This window comes from Phoenix dactylifera, chromosome 8 (genome assembly GCF_009389715.1).
Source record: "Phoenix dactylifera cultivar Barhee BC4 chromosome 8, palm_55x_up_171113_PBpolish2nd_filt_p, whole genome shotgun sequence".
In the NCBI taxonomy this organism is placed as follows: Eukaryota; Viridiplantae; Streptophyta; class Magnoliopsida; order Arecales; family Arecaceae; genus Phoenix; species Phoenix dactylifera.
This window is the reverse complement of record NC_052399.1, coordinates 9,318,813-9,335,571: the sequence shown is the minus strand read 5'-3', so window position 1 is coordinate 9,335,571 and position 16,759 is coordinate 9,318,813. Positions and strand designations below refer to the sequence as shown.

At 40.2% G+C, this 16,759-nt stretch overlaps 1 protein-coding gene across 1 annotated transcript; it reads right to left on the bottom strand.

Annotated features, from left to right (window-relative positions):
* Positions 1-1,408: 1,408 nt before the first annotated feature.
* Positions 1,409-2,839, bottom strand: LOC103713321 (heavy metal-associated isoprenylated plant protein 23-like). The gene is made up of 2 exons (XM_008800204.3): positions 2,161-2,839; positions 1,409-2,062 (listed from the first exon to the last, which is right to left on the bottom strand). Exons 1-2 carry the CDS (start codon positions 2,312-2,314, stop codon positions 1,761-1,763), a joined length of 456 nt encoding a protein of 151 aa, XP_008798426.1. The 5' UTR covers positions 2,315-2,839; the 3' UTR covers positions 1,409-1,760.
* Between the last annotated feature and the right edge of the window lie 13,920 nt (positions 2,840-16,759).

The window sequence follows — 16,759 nt, the reverse complement described above, 5'->3', positions numbered from 1 at the left end:
GCCTTCGGTAGGGCCCGAGGTCGGGCCCGCTTAGCAGGAATTGGGTGGTTCCACACTGGAGTAGGATAATCTATTTTGCCTTTCATCAACTATCAAATTGATGGGGTTGAACAAGGCTTTAGGGTTAGAGTTTGCAGGACAGATAGAAAGATTACAATTGCTAAGTAGGGATGCTATTGGGTGAGGTACGGGTTTTGCTAAACTAGATCTATAGCCTTGGATATTCTAGTCTCACTCTTATTCCATACATGATCCATTGACATATTAGGTGGGCAGTAAAAATATATACCGAGTTTCGATCGAGCAAGGATTGTATTCAAGCGAGTATCAAACATTATACCTAGAAGAGTTGATTAAGCTAAAATAATTCATACATGAGAAGTTAATCAATGAAACATTCAATATACGTTACAAAACTTAAATCATGAATGACAAGCACTTGACAATTAATTATAGAAATGATTGAATGAAAATTTAAAAGATAGATTTTATTTAATGTCGAATTTTAATGTCTAAATATGTTTTAACATTTCATTACTTTTTATTAATTATACTGTAAGTTATAGAATAAAGCTTCATATGCAAGAGTTTAAGAATTAAACAATATACAAATAAAATTAATATATATATATATATATATATATATATATATGTATGTATATATATATATATATATGTATGTATGTATGCGTGCGCATTTACAATAAAGTGGGTACTTTAGGTAGGTTTAGAGTAAATTGAGTCTAAAAACCTCAAAACGAGACCTAGTCCCAAAGTTTCAATCAATTGACTTTAGACCCATGCCCCAAATACTCATGATCGGGTTCATTCAGGTCTAGAGGTTCTAGTACTGACAATCCTATTACCAAACTGTAAGATACCGATGACAATCCTAGGATCAAGAAGAGTATAGTAAAATTGGGGACGATGTATAATCAAGAAATTTGATTAGCAGTATTATGACATTCAAAATTTAGGAAATATTTTTGCTTTTATGTAGTATTAGGATATGTTTTGGTTGGAGAGAAGGTATTTTGCTTGAACTTTTATTAATTATCTTTACTTGATATGTACAAGTATAATAGGTAGTTTAAATAATTTGGATTCGTCAGTCTTCTAAACAAAGACAAGGAAAATCAATACTTCACAAATTTGTTGAAATTTTCCACGCTCACAAAATGTAATAGAATAATCTGTGACTACTTTGTAAATTATTTATTTTATTTTTTTTTGGAGAAAAGCCCTCCCTATAATTTTTAAAAGCGGTTATATACGTTCCACAGACAGGCACTTGTATTTGATTTGGATCCCTGTGAACCAATCATTCACGTATCTAGTCATGTGACATTTGGTACAGAACCCAAGGATATTGTCGGCAAGGCATCCCACAGCCAAACAGGGAAAGAAATTGCTCAAGGACAGATTATCTCATTACGTAAAACATAGCTGTCATATAACAATCCACAGCTCATTTCCAACCGGACCCAGCAGAGACTTGCCTACATTCTATATTGTATGGTAGCATTGAAGCATTTAACTAACAAGCTCTCAAGAAAATATTAAAGAGGAACAGTACTGGGCAGAAACCCCTCCTCCCTGCTCCTAATTAAAGCTGCAACTCTCTTCCAGACCTCTTCAGCACAATAAAAAGAACAAACTATATATATATATATATATGGGGGGGAGAATATGTCATCTGTCAACTTGTTTCTTGTCTAATATGATCTAGAATGGCAGGAGCTTAGACAGATGTGAGCTCTTTACATAATTGAGCAGGAGTTTGGATTGTCATCACTGAACATGTTGGTGATCTGGTCATCTTGTTTGCTGGCTTGGCTGGATGATACTGAAACAGACTCCACATTCCTAACATAGCCTGGGGGAGCCTTCTTGTCATAGGCCCCTGCAGTGTAAGGATGGGTGACCAAGTTATAAGGAACATAAGGCCAGATCTCAGCCTTCTTCCCTGTGGACTGTGCCTTCTTTAGGACCTTATTCGGTTCAACATAGCCAACCACTGTCACCTTCTGCTGCTTCCTATTTATGTCTATTGATTGAACTCCTGCAAATTAAAGAAACCAGTTTTCAGAGAAGAAAATAAGAAATAAAAAAGAACCAGTACCCAGTAGTGACGAGTGAGATCAGGTAAAAGGATCAAACCTTTCATGGAAGAAAGGGCTTTCTTGACCTTAAGCTCACACCCCTCGCAGTCCATCCTGACCTTGAGCTCCACGGTCTGCAACTGCTTCTTCCTCTTGTGCTTCTCGTGACCACTGCCCAGCAAGCCAGAAAAGTACTCCAGGGTGCCTCCCATGGCGGTCCAAAACGTCTGAAAGATATGCTGAAGCAAAGGGCTAGCAGAGGAAGGAAAGAGAGAGAGCTATGCAGAAAATAACTTCGAGATCTGCCGAGGATTTATGGGGTATGGAAGAACTAACAGACGTTCGAATCCTTTCCTATGAGAAACCACAGAAAGGTCCCAGAAAAGGACCACAGGCAGCTTTTTCTCGAAATAGACCTGCCGAACGGAGGCAGCCGCTCTTCTTGATGAGATCGACGCAGAGAAGGAGACGCAGAAAAGACTGGTCTCAGTGGGTGGAAAAGTTTTCCAAGCTTGATGGCTTCCTTAACCTGTGGTCAAACTAAAACGAAGAGCTGAACTGCAACAAGGGCTATTTTGCTAGTTATGAGAAGAGATGTCAATCGAAGCTGAGAATGTATAGACCGTAGCGAAGCTAGGGTGGGTAACCATGTATTTGCTGGAAGGTGCACGAAACTTCCAGGACGCGTTTCCTCACACCGCTCCCACTCTCTCATACAGAACCTTCCCTCCCCATTCCAAGCCCCCCCTCCTTATGTAAGCGTTTGAAAAGCGCGGGCCAGCCACCGAAGGCGAAACCATGTGCTTAAGGAAAGGCAACACAGCTGTAGAAAAACCAAAAGAAAAAGGCTGTGTACTTGCGTGATATTTGTTGGGCTTCTGCCCTCCAAATTACAATATGAGGAAGCAGGTATGTGCGGCTTTGGCCTCACGTGGATTGCCACATCCCATCACGTAACAGTGGAGATATAGACGAGGCGTCACACGTGACCCGGGGTGGTTGTTTTCAAGTCATCATCTCATTGAGAGCTGGGTCATTTCTTTTTTTTCGTTCTTGGGACGCTGGTAGAGTGATCGCGCATGCAATGGTTGGGTAAGGGGGTGGTCAGTAGAATTCTGCACTTCTCCGCAAGTGCAAGAAAGCTGTGGTGCACAGCCTTTCGGAGCCTCTTCATCCCGGCTGCAAGGCGATGGCTGATGTCAGAGCCCTGTAATTGGATAAAAAGGAGAAGTTCGATTTTTTTTCTTTTTTCCTGAGAAGGAAAACGAAAAGATCTTGTATTATTGTATTTTTTAAAAAAAATTAATATATTATTATAAAAATATCCAAAATGGCTAGCCGGAAAGTATTATTTAGGTTCCTTTATCCTGTATTATTTAGCCATTCAAAATTTATTCAATTGAAACAAATTACAGAGTCAAATTATTCAAAGAGAGAGTAAAAAACGAGAAGAATGAAAAGTGTCCGGTTCCAACGTATCAACTATAAGAAGAATAGAGTAATAAAAGGATATTCAGTGATGCAGTGAAATCTGCCAATAAGTAATGCTGATCTTTGTCTTCTTTCTGGGCAGAAAAGTTCTCCTTCCCCCCATTAAAATTCTGATCTTTTTGTAGGAGAGCAAGTGGAAGTCCTTTCACTCTTAACAATAATTCTCCAAAAGCCGACAAGACTTTGTGATTGCATAGGGACAACCAATCGTTAAAATTTCATGTTACCAATTTCATTAGTAGAATAATTTTAGGATGCACGAAGCCTGGGATAAGCATAGATTGTTCAGGTTTAAGCTTATTTCATCTGACAAGTCAAAGCGGATGGCACCAAATTGTTGACTGACATATGGACTTACATCACCAAGAATTTTTTATCAGATCAACCGTCCAAGAATATTAGTCATGCTGGAGAATGTAGTTCGAGCACGTACTGTGAATTTCCTGGATTTCTCGTGTTAAAGAAAAGAACCATATCTCGAACAAGCATTGGCTTGTGAACACCAAATTGAGATAGCGTAAATGTCAGATTTAATGATGAAAACCATCTATGTAAGAGCAGGGATCAGCATAATCCCTTCACTAAACATCGGTTTGAACTTCAAAGTTATGAAAAAGTTGGCAGGTTCGCAGCAAATTAAGAGCTAGAAGCAACAGATAAAGGCTCGGTTTTTTGTCCTTTTTTTTTAAAAAAAAGAAAAAAAATGCAGAAACACAAAGCTGCTGGAACTTTGTTGCAAAAAGTAGGAGGATGTAGCCTTTAATTACTCATTACGTAAAAATAACAGCAAAGGAGACCACAAAGTGGATTCAATAGCTGGAATAGGAATTGATGTGGGGTCGGAACTCCGACACCAGCCCGCACACCGGACGAGCAGGAAAAGCATCCGCGTCCTCCCCGAGGTATTGTCCGCTCTGGGATTGCCGCTTCGGGTCTGCGGGAGGTCGCCCAGGGCCGTGGCCCAATGACAGTCCCGAGCCCTGCCGGCGCGGGGGTCCGCGGAGGTACTACCCCTACCCTCACGGTTTTGTCCCACAAAAGGGCCCTCGGTGAGAAGAGGTGTTTGCACCCCCCATTTAAGGCACAGACCTTTCCGCTGATTATCCGATGTGGGACTAAACTGGGAACCCCATCCCACAACACAGCCCCCCCAGCGGGAAGGTCTGTGCGTGGCCGGGGCCCTTCCTCTAGCGCCATCTGATGTGGGGTCGGAACCCCGACACCAGCCCGCACACCGGACGAGCAGGGAAAGCATCCGCGTCCTCCCCGAGGTATTGTCCGCTCTGGGATTGCCGCTTCGGGTCTGCGGGAGGTCGCCCAGGGCCGTGGCCCAATGACAGTCCCGAGCCCTGCCGGCGCGGGGGTCCGCGGAGGTACTACCCCTACCCTCACGGTTTTGTCCCACAAAAGGGCCCTCGGTGAGAAGAGGTGTTTGCACCCCCCATTTAAGGCACAGACCTTTCCGCTGATTATCCGATGTGGGACTAAACTGGGAACCCCATCCCACAACAGGAATTGAATACTGGTTGCTGCAAGCTTTGTCTTAAAGGAAAGTTGTCTAAACATTGCTAACATGCCAAACTGATGTGTTTTTACCCTGCTTGTTTTATAATTTCCTGAGGGTGAAACCTGGCCTGCTGGTAAAGTCTTTTGATGATTGTATTCTTTAAAGAAATGCCACCTTCATTAGGGTTGGAAGCCTTTAGGAATACCAGGGGAAGGTTACTTCTTGTCTATCCTAAATTTGCCTAAGGTCCCAATCTACCAATTCAACAAAATGCAAGAATCTTTGCAAAACAAAACGGAAACTAATGTTTATTTTTTTATGAGTTTTTTTTTTACTAATGTTTATTTTTGACTTAAAGAAACATTATTTGAAACCATGTTCACATTCAGATGAAGAATGGAAGGAAAGAACATTGAGAAACAGAGCTCTGAAAAGGACCTCACACAAAAAAGGGGCAACTACATACCAATCATGGAGTGGCAAGTGCAAACACCACGACAAGAGATGAGAATGGTGGGGTCCTTAACTTCACAGAGCTTTCATCCATCTGATGGCAAATGAACTTTACAGTGGGCTAGAAAGGCCTTCAAATGAACTTTAAGTAGTTAAATAATTGAAAGAGAAGGAAAGACAAGTAGACAACCATGTGAGAGGGGAGGCTGGTGGTGGGGACATCCACACCAATCATGCCCATTAAGAAAAGTCCTCATAGGAAAGGGATGGGAAACTGAACCATAGTGGTAAGCATGAGCAGACAAGTCCATCACCCTACACTTATATTTGCTATTGAATCCGATCAGTGGCTCTGACGTATATACCATTTGGAGGGGCCAAAGCAATAGACATGGCAATAAAGAAAGGGAAGACCAAGAAGAAACCAATCCATTTCCTTTTGATATTTAAGAGACTCAGGTAAGGCAGAGAGAGAGACTTGAGAAGTTATCTACATTAAAGCCATATTACAAGAAAAAACACCGACCACCCATATTCTAATATCTAATAACCTAACTCTATCTTAAACCAGCAAGCAGGTAGGGAGATGGGAGGACCAAGCTGTCTGTTAATGCTCCAGTATGGACCTCTTGGGACTGGCAAATGCCAGAAGATTCTTTATAATGAAGATCTGAAAAGAACCAGAGATGATGAATCATCTTTGTAGAGATATTAAATCTCATCAACAAGCTTTCTTGTCTATTTGGATCAGATATCAAAATCCCCTGCTACATAAAAAGAGAATGTCTAGGTGACTGACTGTAGGACATTCAATGCACACTCACATGTGATCTCATACCCAGGAAAACAGCAGGATTTTTAGAAAAAAATGAGGGAAAAGAAAATGTTGTAACTAGACTTCATGAGAAACCAGGCTTTTAATTTCCATCTCCTAAATCCTGAAAAATTGGTCTTTCTAAAATGGCATTAAGTATCTTTAATCAGATGGGATCGTTTTACCTGAAAAAAAAAGACAGGATTGAGACCAGATGGAATTGGGGAAAAAAATAATCAAACTCTCAACTCATAAATCTCTCTCTCTCTCTCTCTCTCTCTCTCTGAATCTCAAACATACACTCTCCTTGAACATCAAACAACCCTCTTCCTCTCTTAACAAATTCAGATTCCCAAAAATTTCTAAAAGAAAATCTAATTGGATTGATGCATAATAGCCGCTCATTTTGGTCTAATGACATGAATAGATCGCAATTGTTCATTTTCAATCACAAATGGTGCACATGTCAAACTTTACAGACCAGGTTAAAGGAATAATTTATACCTACTTCTCAACCTAATCCAGAGTCCTAAAAATTAGATGACGAATTCACATCAAGGGAAGCTTTGCACGAGGCCAAAAACTTGTCATGAACCTAGAAGACCAGGTGACAAGTGGAAGCACCTCCTTACAATTATACAGTTAAGGTCATGGAAACCAAAAGAACTCTTTAAAGTTCTGGAAAAAGGCCAACAAGAAGGCAGATTTTGGAAATAAGGAAGTTCATCTATAGGACCAAGCAAAATGAAACACAATGCCAGACTTACACATGGAGAACTGCATGGAAAATGTGTATAGCCTCGTGCAAGCTTAAACTAAACATCCAATTACGGAGTGCACAGAGCCAGATTCAGTGTCATTTGATTTTGCCGTAATAATTATTGTCTGTTTGGTTGTTTTATATTATATCATCTGTTGTATGTGTTATTTAAATTTATTCACAGCGAACACATGTTTAATAAGCGTAAAACTATCGAAATTCACTGAATCACAATCTATATCTGATTCTCCAGACCACGATCTATATTTCAAGATCCTTGGAATATTTAAGCCCAACCCAAGTTACTTGGATGTGTTTGAGCATGAGGATAGGTAGCACGATATAGAAAATCAAAAGTATCAACTCAATACTTCAAACCAGCATAACAATATTCATTCCACCACTTGGGTCAAAATAGCCACCTCCTAAAAGTGAATAAAATAAATAAAAAAATTGTGGGTTTAAGTATTGTATTATACCAATCCATACCACCATATCATACTATAGTACCATACCAAAATCCATAAGGTATTCAAACTAGAACACTCCTTAGTACTGTTCCATATAGAAACTGTTGAAATCACGAATCCTTCCGTGATTAGTGGGATCAGATTGATCTGATTCAATCTAGGTTTAAAACCAAATCTATTGAAGAGAATAATTTTCAGATTTGGTCGGTTGTGATTGCTGCTTTTTTTGGCTAGTTTAATTTATTTGTTTCTCTCTCTTATCCCTTTAATTTAGCTTGTAGTTTCCAAGAATAAAGGGATCTGTTTTATGATCATATTCTATAAATATTTGTATTATCAAAGAGAAATGAGATAACAAGTATTCCAATCTTTGTTCATCCGATTGTAGTGTTCCTATTCCGTCATCTCCTCCCCGGTTTCATGGTATCAGAGCCGAGGGTTGTTTGAGACAGAGGAATGGCTAAAACAGCCATGACCGGTGCGCGCAGGGATGAGGAGTCCAGAGGCTCTACGGAGACTTCTGGACCCAACCCTACAAGCGCACCCACTACAACCACCGTCAATATGCCGTCTGCAAACTTTTCAGAAAACTCACCTCTACAGATCACCACAACCCGTCTCAATAGCACCAATTTTCTCCAATGGTCCCGTTCCGCTTTAATGGTTATCCGAGGACGTGGACGGCTTGGCTACATTATGAGAGCAACAAAGCAACCGGCTGAAGGAGATGCAGCCTACGCAACCTGGGATGCTCAAAATTCCATGGTAATGGCATGGATTGTTAATTCTATGGAGGAGGACATTAGGGAATCTTACCTATACTATGCTACAGCCAAGGAGCTTTGGGATGCCCTAACTATGACATTCTCCGATCTTGAGAATTCGGCTCAATTGTTTGAGCTTCGGAATAGTTTACGACAAGGAGAACAAGATGTTACCCAGTATTACAATGCTCTCACAAGGCTATGGAAGGAAATTGATTTGTTTGTTCAAATTGATTGGGAAACACCTGGAGATGTTGAGAAATACAGAAAACAAATCGAGAAGGAGAGGATTTATGACTTCTTAGCTGGGTTGAATCCGGAGTTAGATGAGGTACGAGGTCGCCTGCTTGGTATAAGCCCCCACCATTGATTGCTGAGATCTTTGCTGAAGTTCGCAGGGAGGCTAGCCGAAAATGAGTCATGCTCGGGGGATCAAAGAACCTGCTGACTGAAACTTCAACACTTGCTGCTCGTGGACAGGAGACATTTCGACCAAATAGGAGAAGCAATGTTTGGTGTGATTATTGTAAGAAACCAAATCACACCAAGGACAGGTGCTGGAAACTGCATGGACGGCCTGCAAGGCAGGGTAACCGAGAAGACAGCAGACAGGGGTATCAAGAGGACACAAGATCGAATCCTCGAGACACTGCTAGCTATCAGAGTTCAGCCGAGGGTTCACTGCCTAGACCTTCTGTTGAAAACATGCAGCTTTCCCTTACCAAGGATCAATTAGAGCAGTTGTACAAATTGCTCACTCTTGCCCCTGCAGCAGCCACTTCTTCGGGTTCTTTACTTGCTCAACGAGGTAATTTTATTTCAGCATGTAAGAGCAGCAAAATTGAACCTTGGGTTATTAACTCAGGGGCCACGGATCACATGACTGGGTGTGAAAGATTGTTTTGTTCCTATTCACCAAGTTCAGGAAATTTCAAAGTAAAAATTGCAGATGGATCTCTTTCAACTGTTGCCGGAGTTGGGACTATTAAGATTAGTCCATCTATTGATCTGCGCTCTGTTTTACATGTCCCTAATTTAACTTGCAATCTTCTTTCTATTAGTAAATTGACTAGAGATTTAAAATGTGGTGTTCATTTTACTGAGTCTATGTGCATTTTTCAGAACCTGATTTCGGGGAAGAGGATTGGCAATGCTAAAGAACGTGAGGGACTATACTATTTCGAAGAAGAAGCCATCTTGAATAAACAAGCTCAAACCATGAGTTGTGAGTCTATTCCTAGAGAACAACAAATAATGTTATGGCATCGTAGGCTAGGTCATCCAAATTTTTCGTATTTAAAGAATTTGTTTCCAACTTTGTTTCGTAATACAGATTTATTTCAATGTGACATTTGTCAAATTGCTAAACATTCACGTTCTTCATTTCCATCTCATAACTATAAGGCATCTTCTCCTTTTACCTTGATTCATAGTGACATTTGGGGTCCGTCTAAGATTAAACATGTAACGGGAAAAAGGTGGTTCATAACATTTACTGATGATCATACAAGATTATGTTGGGTTTATCTTTTAAAAGAAAAATCAGAAGCTGAGGATGTTTTTAAAAACTTTCATTCCATGATAAAAACCCAATATGATACAAGTATAAAAATCCTTCGAACAAACAATGGGTGTGAGTATTTCAATCTTATCTTAGGAAAATTTCTTCTAGAAAAAGGGATTATTCATCAAAGCTCATGTATTATAACCCCACAACAAAATGGGATTGCCGAAAGGAAAAATCGCCACCTTCTCGAAACAGCTAGAGCCCCTATGTTTACAAGCAAGGTTCCAAAATATTTTTGGGGGGATGCAGTACTTACTGCTTGTTACCTAATAAACAGGATGCCAACCAGAGTTCATAATTATGAAACCCCTCTAAATGTCTTCCGAAACACTTACCCGAAAAATAGAGCTGTCGTGTCATTACCTTTAAAAGTGTTTGGATGTACTTCATTTACTCACATTCATGATTATGAACGAACCAAATTAGATCCTAAAGCTAGAAAGTGTATTTTCTTAGGCTATTCACCTACTCAAAAGGGATATAAGTGTTACTCTCCAGAAACTCATAAGTATTATACCTCAACGGATGTCACGTTTTTTGAAAATCAACCATTTTTTCACAAAATTCCCCTCAGGGGAGCATCATAGTGATGGGAATTTTTGGAAAACAACTACCCCCTCTCCTCTTCTCCCCATTTCTGAATTCGAGTCTAGAACTCCAGTTACTCCTACTCAACCTTCAACGAATCAAGAAAGTTCAACGACAAGGGGAGATGAGCAACTCCAAGCACCACCAGAGCTCCGTGTTTATTCAAGGAGGAATAACCCTCAGATAGTAGAACACCTCACGGACCAACTGCAAAGTCATGAATCTGAACCGATATCAGGTAATGATAATTACTCTACTCCACACTTTGATTCTACTAGCAATGATTTGGATGTTCCTATAGCTCTAAGGAAAGGTGCTCAGTCTTGCACACAACATCCGATCTCCAATTTCATTGCCTATAGCCACTTATCTAAACCGGTCAAGACTCTTGTTGCAAATTTATCATCCTCAAAAATACCTAAGTCTATTCAGGAGGCCTTGTCAATTCCAGAGTGGAAAAAAGCAATTGAGGAAGAGATGTCAGCACTAGAAAAAAATAGGACTTGGCAAGTTGTGAAAAAACCGAAAGAAAAATCATCAGTTGGCTGCAAATGGGTGTTTACCATCAAATACAAGTCAGATGGTTCGGTTGAGCGCTACAAAGCAAGATTAGTGGCAAAAGGTTTTTCTCAAACCTATGGCGTAGATTATCAGGAGACCTTTGCACCAGTAGCAAAGTTAAACACTGTAAGGGTTCTCCTATCACTTGCTGCAAATCTAGATTGGAAGCTTCAACAACTTAATGTGAAGAATGCTTTCCTAAATGGAGACTTAGAGAAAGAAGTGTATATGGAATTGCCACCAGGTTTTGATGAAGCTGGAGTTCAGGGAAAAGTTTGCAGACTCAGGAAATCCCTATATGGATTGAAGCAATCCCCGCGGGCATGGTTTGGTAGATTTATGAAAACTATGTGTCAACAGGGATACAAACAAGCTCAATCTGATCATTTATCTTTCTCATACTAGACCTGACATCGCCTTCGCTGTAAGTGTGGTAAGTCAGTTTATGCATGCACCTTTTGTAGAACATATGGATGCTATCTACCAGATTTTGAGATACTTGAAAGGAACTCCAAGACGTGGTCTACTTTTCAGAAAGAATGAGGAAAGGACTGTTGAAACATTTACAGATGCAGACTGGGCAGGTTCAGTAAAAGATAAACGATCAACCACTGGATATTGTACCTTTGTATGGGGCAACCTAGTGACTTGAAGGAGTAAGAAGCAAGCAGTTGTAGCAAGAAGCAGTGCGGAGGCAGAATTCAGGGCTGTAGCCCATGGGATTTGTGAAATAATATGGCTGAAACTATTGTTAAAAGAACTCAGAATTGAGAAGAATGAACCCATGAAAGCCTACTGTGATAACAAGGCAGCAATTGCAATATCACACAATCCAGTTCATCATGATAGGACAAAACATGTTGAGGTGGATCGTCACTTTATCAAAGAGAAGATAGAAGAAGGAACGATTTGTATGGTTTATATACCTTCGTCTGAACAAGCTGCAGATTTACTAACAAAGGAACTCTTCAAACCTGCATTTAAGAAATTGGTTGACAAGCTGGGTTTGTTCGATGTATATAGCCCAGCTTGAGGGGGAGTGTTGAAATCACGAATCCTTCCGTGATTAGTGGGATCAGATTTGATCTGATTCAATCTCGGTTTAAGACCAAATCTGTTGAAGAGAATAATTTTCAGATTTGGTCGGTTGTGATTGTTGCTTTTTTTGGCTAGTTTAAATTTATTTGTTTCTCTCTCTTATCCCTCTAATTTAGCTTGTAGTTTCCAAGAATAAAGGAATCTGTTTTATGATCAGATTCTATAAATATTTGTATTATCAAAGAGAAATGAGATAACAAGTATTCCAATCTTTGTTCATCCGATTGTAGTGTTCCTATTCCGTCATCTCCTCCCCGGTTTCATGGTATCAGAGCCGAGGGTTGTTTAAGACAGAGGAATGGCTAAAACAGCCATGACCGGTGCGCGCAGGGATGAGGAGTCCAGAGGCTCTACGGAGACTTCTGGACCCAACCCTACAAGCGCACCCACTACAACCACCGTCAATATGCCGTCTGCAAACTTTTCAGAAAACTCACCTCTACAGATCACCACAACCCGTCTCAATAGCACCAATTTTCTCCAATGGTCCCGTTCCGCTTTAATGGTTATCCGAGGACGTGGACGGCTTGGCTACATTATGAGAGCAACAAAGCAACCGGCTGAAGGAGATGCAGCCTACGCAACCTGGGATGCTCAAAATTCCATGGTAATGGCATGGATTGTTAATTCTATGGAGGAGGACATTAGGGAATCTTACCTATACTATGCTACAGCCAAGGAGCTTTGGGATGCCCTAACTATGACATTCTCCGATCTTGAGAATTCGGCTCAATTGTTTGAGCTTCGGAATAGTTTACGACAAGGAGAACAAGATGTTACCCAGTATTACAATGCTCTCACAAGGCTATGGAAGGAAATTGATTTGTTTGTTCAAATTGATTGGGAAACACCTGGAGATGTTGAGAAATACAGAAAACAAATCGAGAAGGAGAGGATTTATGACTTCTTAGCTGGGTTGAATCCGGAGTTAGATGAGGTACGAGGTCGCCTGCTTGGTATAAGCCCCCACCATTGATTGCTGAGATCTTTGCTGAAGTTCGCAGGGAGGCTAGCCGAAAATGAGTCATGCTCGGGGGATCAAAGAACCTGCTGACTGAAACTTCAACACTTGCTGCTCGTGGACAGGAGACATTTCGACCAAATAGGAGAAGCAATGTTTGGTGTGATTATTGTAAGAAACCAAATCACACCAAGGACAGGTGCTGGAAACTGCATGGACGGCCTGCAAGGCAGGGTAACCGAGAAGACAGCAGACAGGGGTATCAAGAGGACACAAGATCGAATCCTCGAGACACTGCTAGCTATCAGAGTTCAGCCGAGGGTTCACTGCCTAGACCTTCTGTTGAAAACATGCAGCTTTCCCTTACCAAGGATCAATTAGAGCAGTTGTACAAATTGCTCACTCTTGCCCCTGCAGCAGCCACTTCTTCGGGTTCTTTACTTGCTCAACGAGGTAATTTTATTTCAGCATGTAAGAGCAGCAAAATTGAACCTTGGGTTATTAACTCAGGGGCCACGGATCACATGACTGGGTGTGAAAGATTGTTTTGTTCCTATTCACCAAGTTCAGGAAATTTCAAAGTAAAAATTGCAGATGGATCTCTTTCAACTGTTGCCGGAGTTGGGACTATTAAGATTAGTCCATCTATTGATCTGCGCTCTGTTTTACATGTCCCTAATTTAACTTGCAATCTTCTTTCTATTAGTAAATTGACTAGAGATTTAAAATGTGGTGTTCATTTTACTGAGTCTATGTGCATTTTTCAGAACCTGATTTCGGGGAAGAGGATTGGCAATGCTAAAGAACGTGAGGGACTATACTATTTCGAAGAAGAAGCCATCTTGAATAAACAAGCTCAAACCATGAGTTGTGAGTCTATTCCTAGAGAACAACAAATAATGTTATGGCATCGTAGGCTAGGTCATCCAAATTTTTCGTATTTAAAGAATTTGTTTCCAACTTTGTTTCGTAATACAGATTTATTTCAATGTGACATTTGTCAAATTGCTAAACATTCACGTTCTTCATTTCCATCTCATAACTATAAGGCATCTTCTCCTTTTACCTTGATTCATAGTGACATTTGGGGTCCATCTAAGATTAAACATGTAACGGGAAAAAGGTGGTTCATAACATTTACTGATGATCATACAAGATTATGTTGGGTTTATCTTTTAAAAGAAAAATCAGAAGCTGAGGATGTTTTTAAAAACTTTCATTCCATGATAAAAACCCAATATGATACAAGTATAAAAATCCTTCGAACAAACAATGGGTGTGAGTATTTCAATCTTATCTTAGGAAAATTTCTTCTAGAAAAAGGGATTATTCATCAAAGCTCATGTATTATAACCCCACAACAAAATGGGATTGCCGAAAGGAAAAATCGCCACCTTCTCGAAACAGCTAGAGCCCCTATGTTTACAAGCAAGGTTCCAAAATATTTTTGGGGGGATGCAGTACTTACTGCTTGTTACCTAATAAACAGGATGCCAACCAGAGTTCATAATTATGAAACCCCTCTAAATGTCTTCCGAAACACTTACCCGAAAAATAGAGCTGTCGTGTCATTACCTTTAAAAGTGTTTGGATGTACTTCATTTACTCACATTCATGATTATGAACGAACCAAATTAGATCCTAAAGCTAGAAAGTGTATTTTCTTAGGCTATTCACCTACTCAAAAGGGATATAAGTGTTACTCTCCAGAAACTCATAAGTATTATACCTCAACGGATGTCACGTTTTTTGAAAATCAACCATTTTTTCACAAAATTCCCCTCAGGGGAGCATCATAGTGATGGGAATTTTTGGAAAACAACTACCCCCTCTCCTCTTCTCCCCATTTCTGAATTCGAGTCTAGAACTCCAGTTACTCCTACTCAACCTTCAACGAATCAAGAAAGTTCAACGACAAGGGGAGATGAGCAACTCCAAGCACCACCAGAGCTCCGTGTTTATTCAAGGAGGAATAACCCTCAGATAGTAGAACACCTCACGGACCAACTGCAAAGTCATGAATCTGAACCGATATCAGGTAATGATAATTACTCTACTCCACACTTTGATTCTACTAGCAATGATTTGGATGTTCCTATAGCTCTAAGGAAAGGTGCTCAGTCTTGCACACAACATCCGATCTCCAATTTCATTGCCTATAGCCACTTATCTAAACCGGTCAAGACTCTTGTTGCAAATTTATCATCCTCAAAAATACCTAAGTCTATTCAGGAGGCCTTGTCAATTCCAGAGTGGAAAAAAGCAATTGAGGAAGAGATGTCAGCACTAGAAAAAAATAGGACTTGGCAAGTTGTGAAAAAACCGAAAGAAAAATCACCAGTTGGCTGCAAATGGGTGTTTACCATCAAATACAAGTCAGATGGTTCGGTTGAGCGCTACAAAGCAAGATTAGTGGCAAAAGGTTTTTCTCAAACCTATGGCGTAGATTATCAGGAGACCTTTGCACCAGTAGCAAAGTTAAACACTGTAAGGGTTCTCCTATCACTTGCTGCAAATCTGATTGGAAGCTTCAACAACTTAATGTGAAGAATGCTTTCCTAAATGGAGACTTAGAGAAAGAAGTGTATATGGAATTGCCACCAGGTTTTGATGAAGCTGGAGTTCAGGGAAAAGTTTGCAGACTCAGGAAATCCCTATATGGATTGAAGCAATCCCCGCGGGCATGGTTTGGTAGATTTATGAAAACTATGTGTCAACAGGGATACAAACAAGCTCAATCTGATCATTTATCTTTCTCATACTAGACCTGACATCGCCTTCGCTGTAAGTGTGGTAAGTCAGTTTATGCATGCACCTTTTGTAGAACATATGGATGCTATCTACCAGATTTTGAGATACTTGAAAGGAACTCCAAGACGTGGTCTACTTTTCAGAAAGAATGAGGAAAGGACTGTTGAAACATTTACAGATGCAGACTGGGCAGGTTCAGTAAAAGATAAACGATCAACCACTGGATATTGTACCTTTGTATGGGGCAACCTAGTGACTTGAAGGAGTAAGAAGCAAGCAGTTGTAGCAAGAAGCAGTGCGGAGGCAGAATTCAGGGCTGTAGCCCATGGGATTTGTGAAATAATATGGCTGAAACTATTGTTAAAAGAACTCAGAATTGAGAAGAATGAACCCATGAAAGCCTACTGTGATAACAAGGCAGCAATTGCAATATCACACAATCCAGTTCATCATGATAGGACAAAACATGTTGAGGTGGATCGTCACTTTATCAAAGAGAAGATAGAAGAAGGAACGATTTGTATGGTTTATATACCTTCGTCTGAACAAGCTGCAGATTTACTAACAAAGGAACTCTTCAAACCTGCATTTAAGAAATTGGTTGACAAGCTGGGTTTGTTCGATGTATATAGCCCAGCTTGAGGGGGAGTGTTGAAATCACGAATCCTTCCGTGATTAGTGGGATCAGATTTGATCTGATTCAATCTCGGTTTAAGACCAAATCTGTTGAAGAGAATAATTTTCAGATTTGGTCGGTTGTGATTGTTGCTTTTTTTGGCTAGTTTAAATTTATTTGTTTCTCTCTCTTATCCCTCTAATTTAGCTTGTAGTTTCCAAGAATAAAGGGATCTGTTTTATGATCAGATTCTATA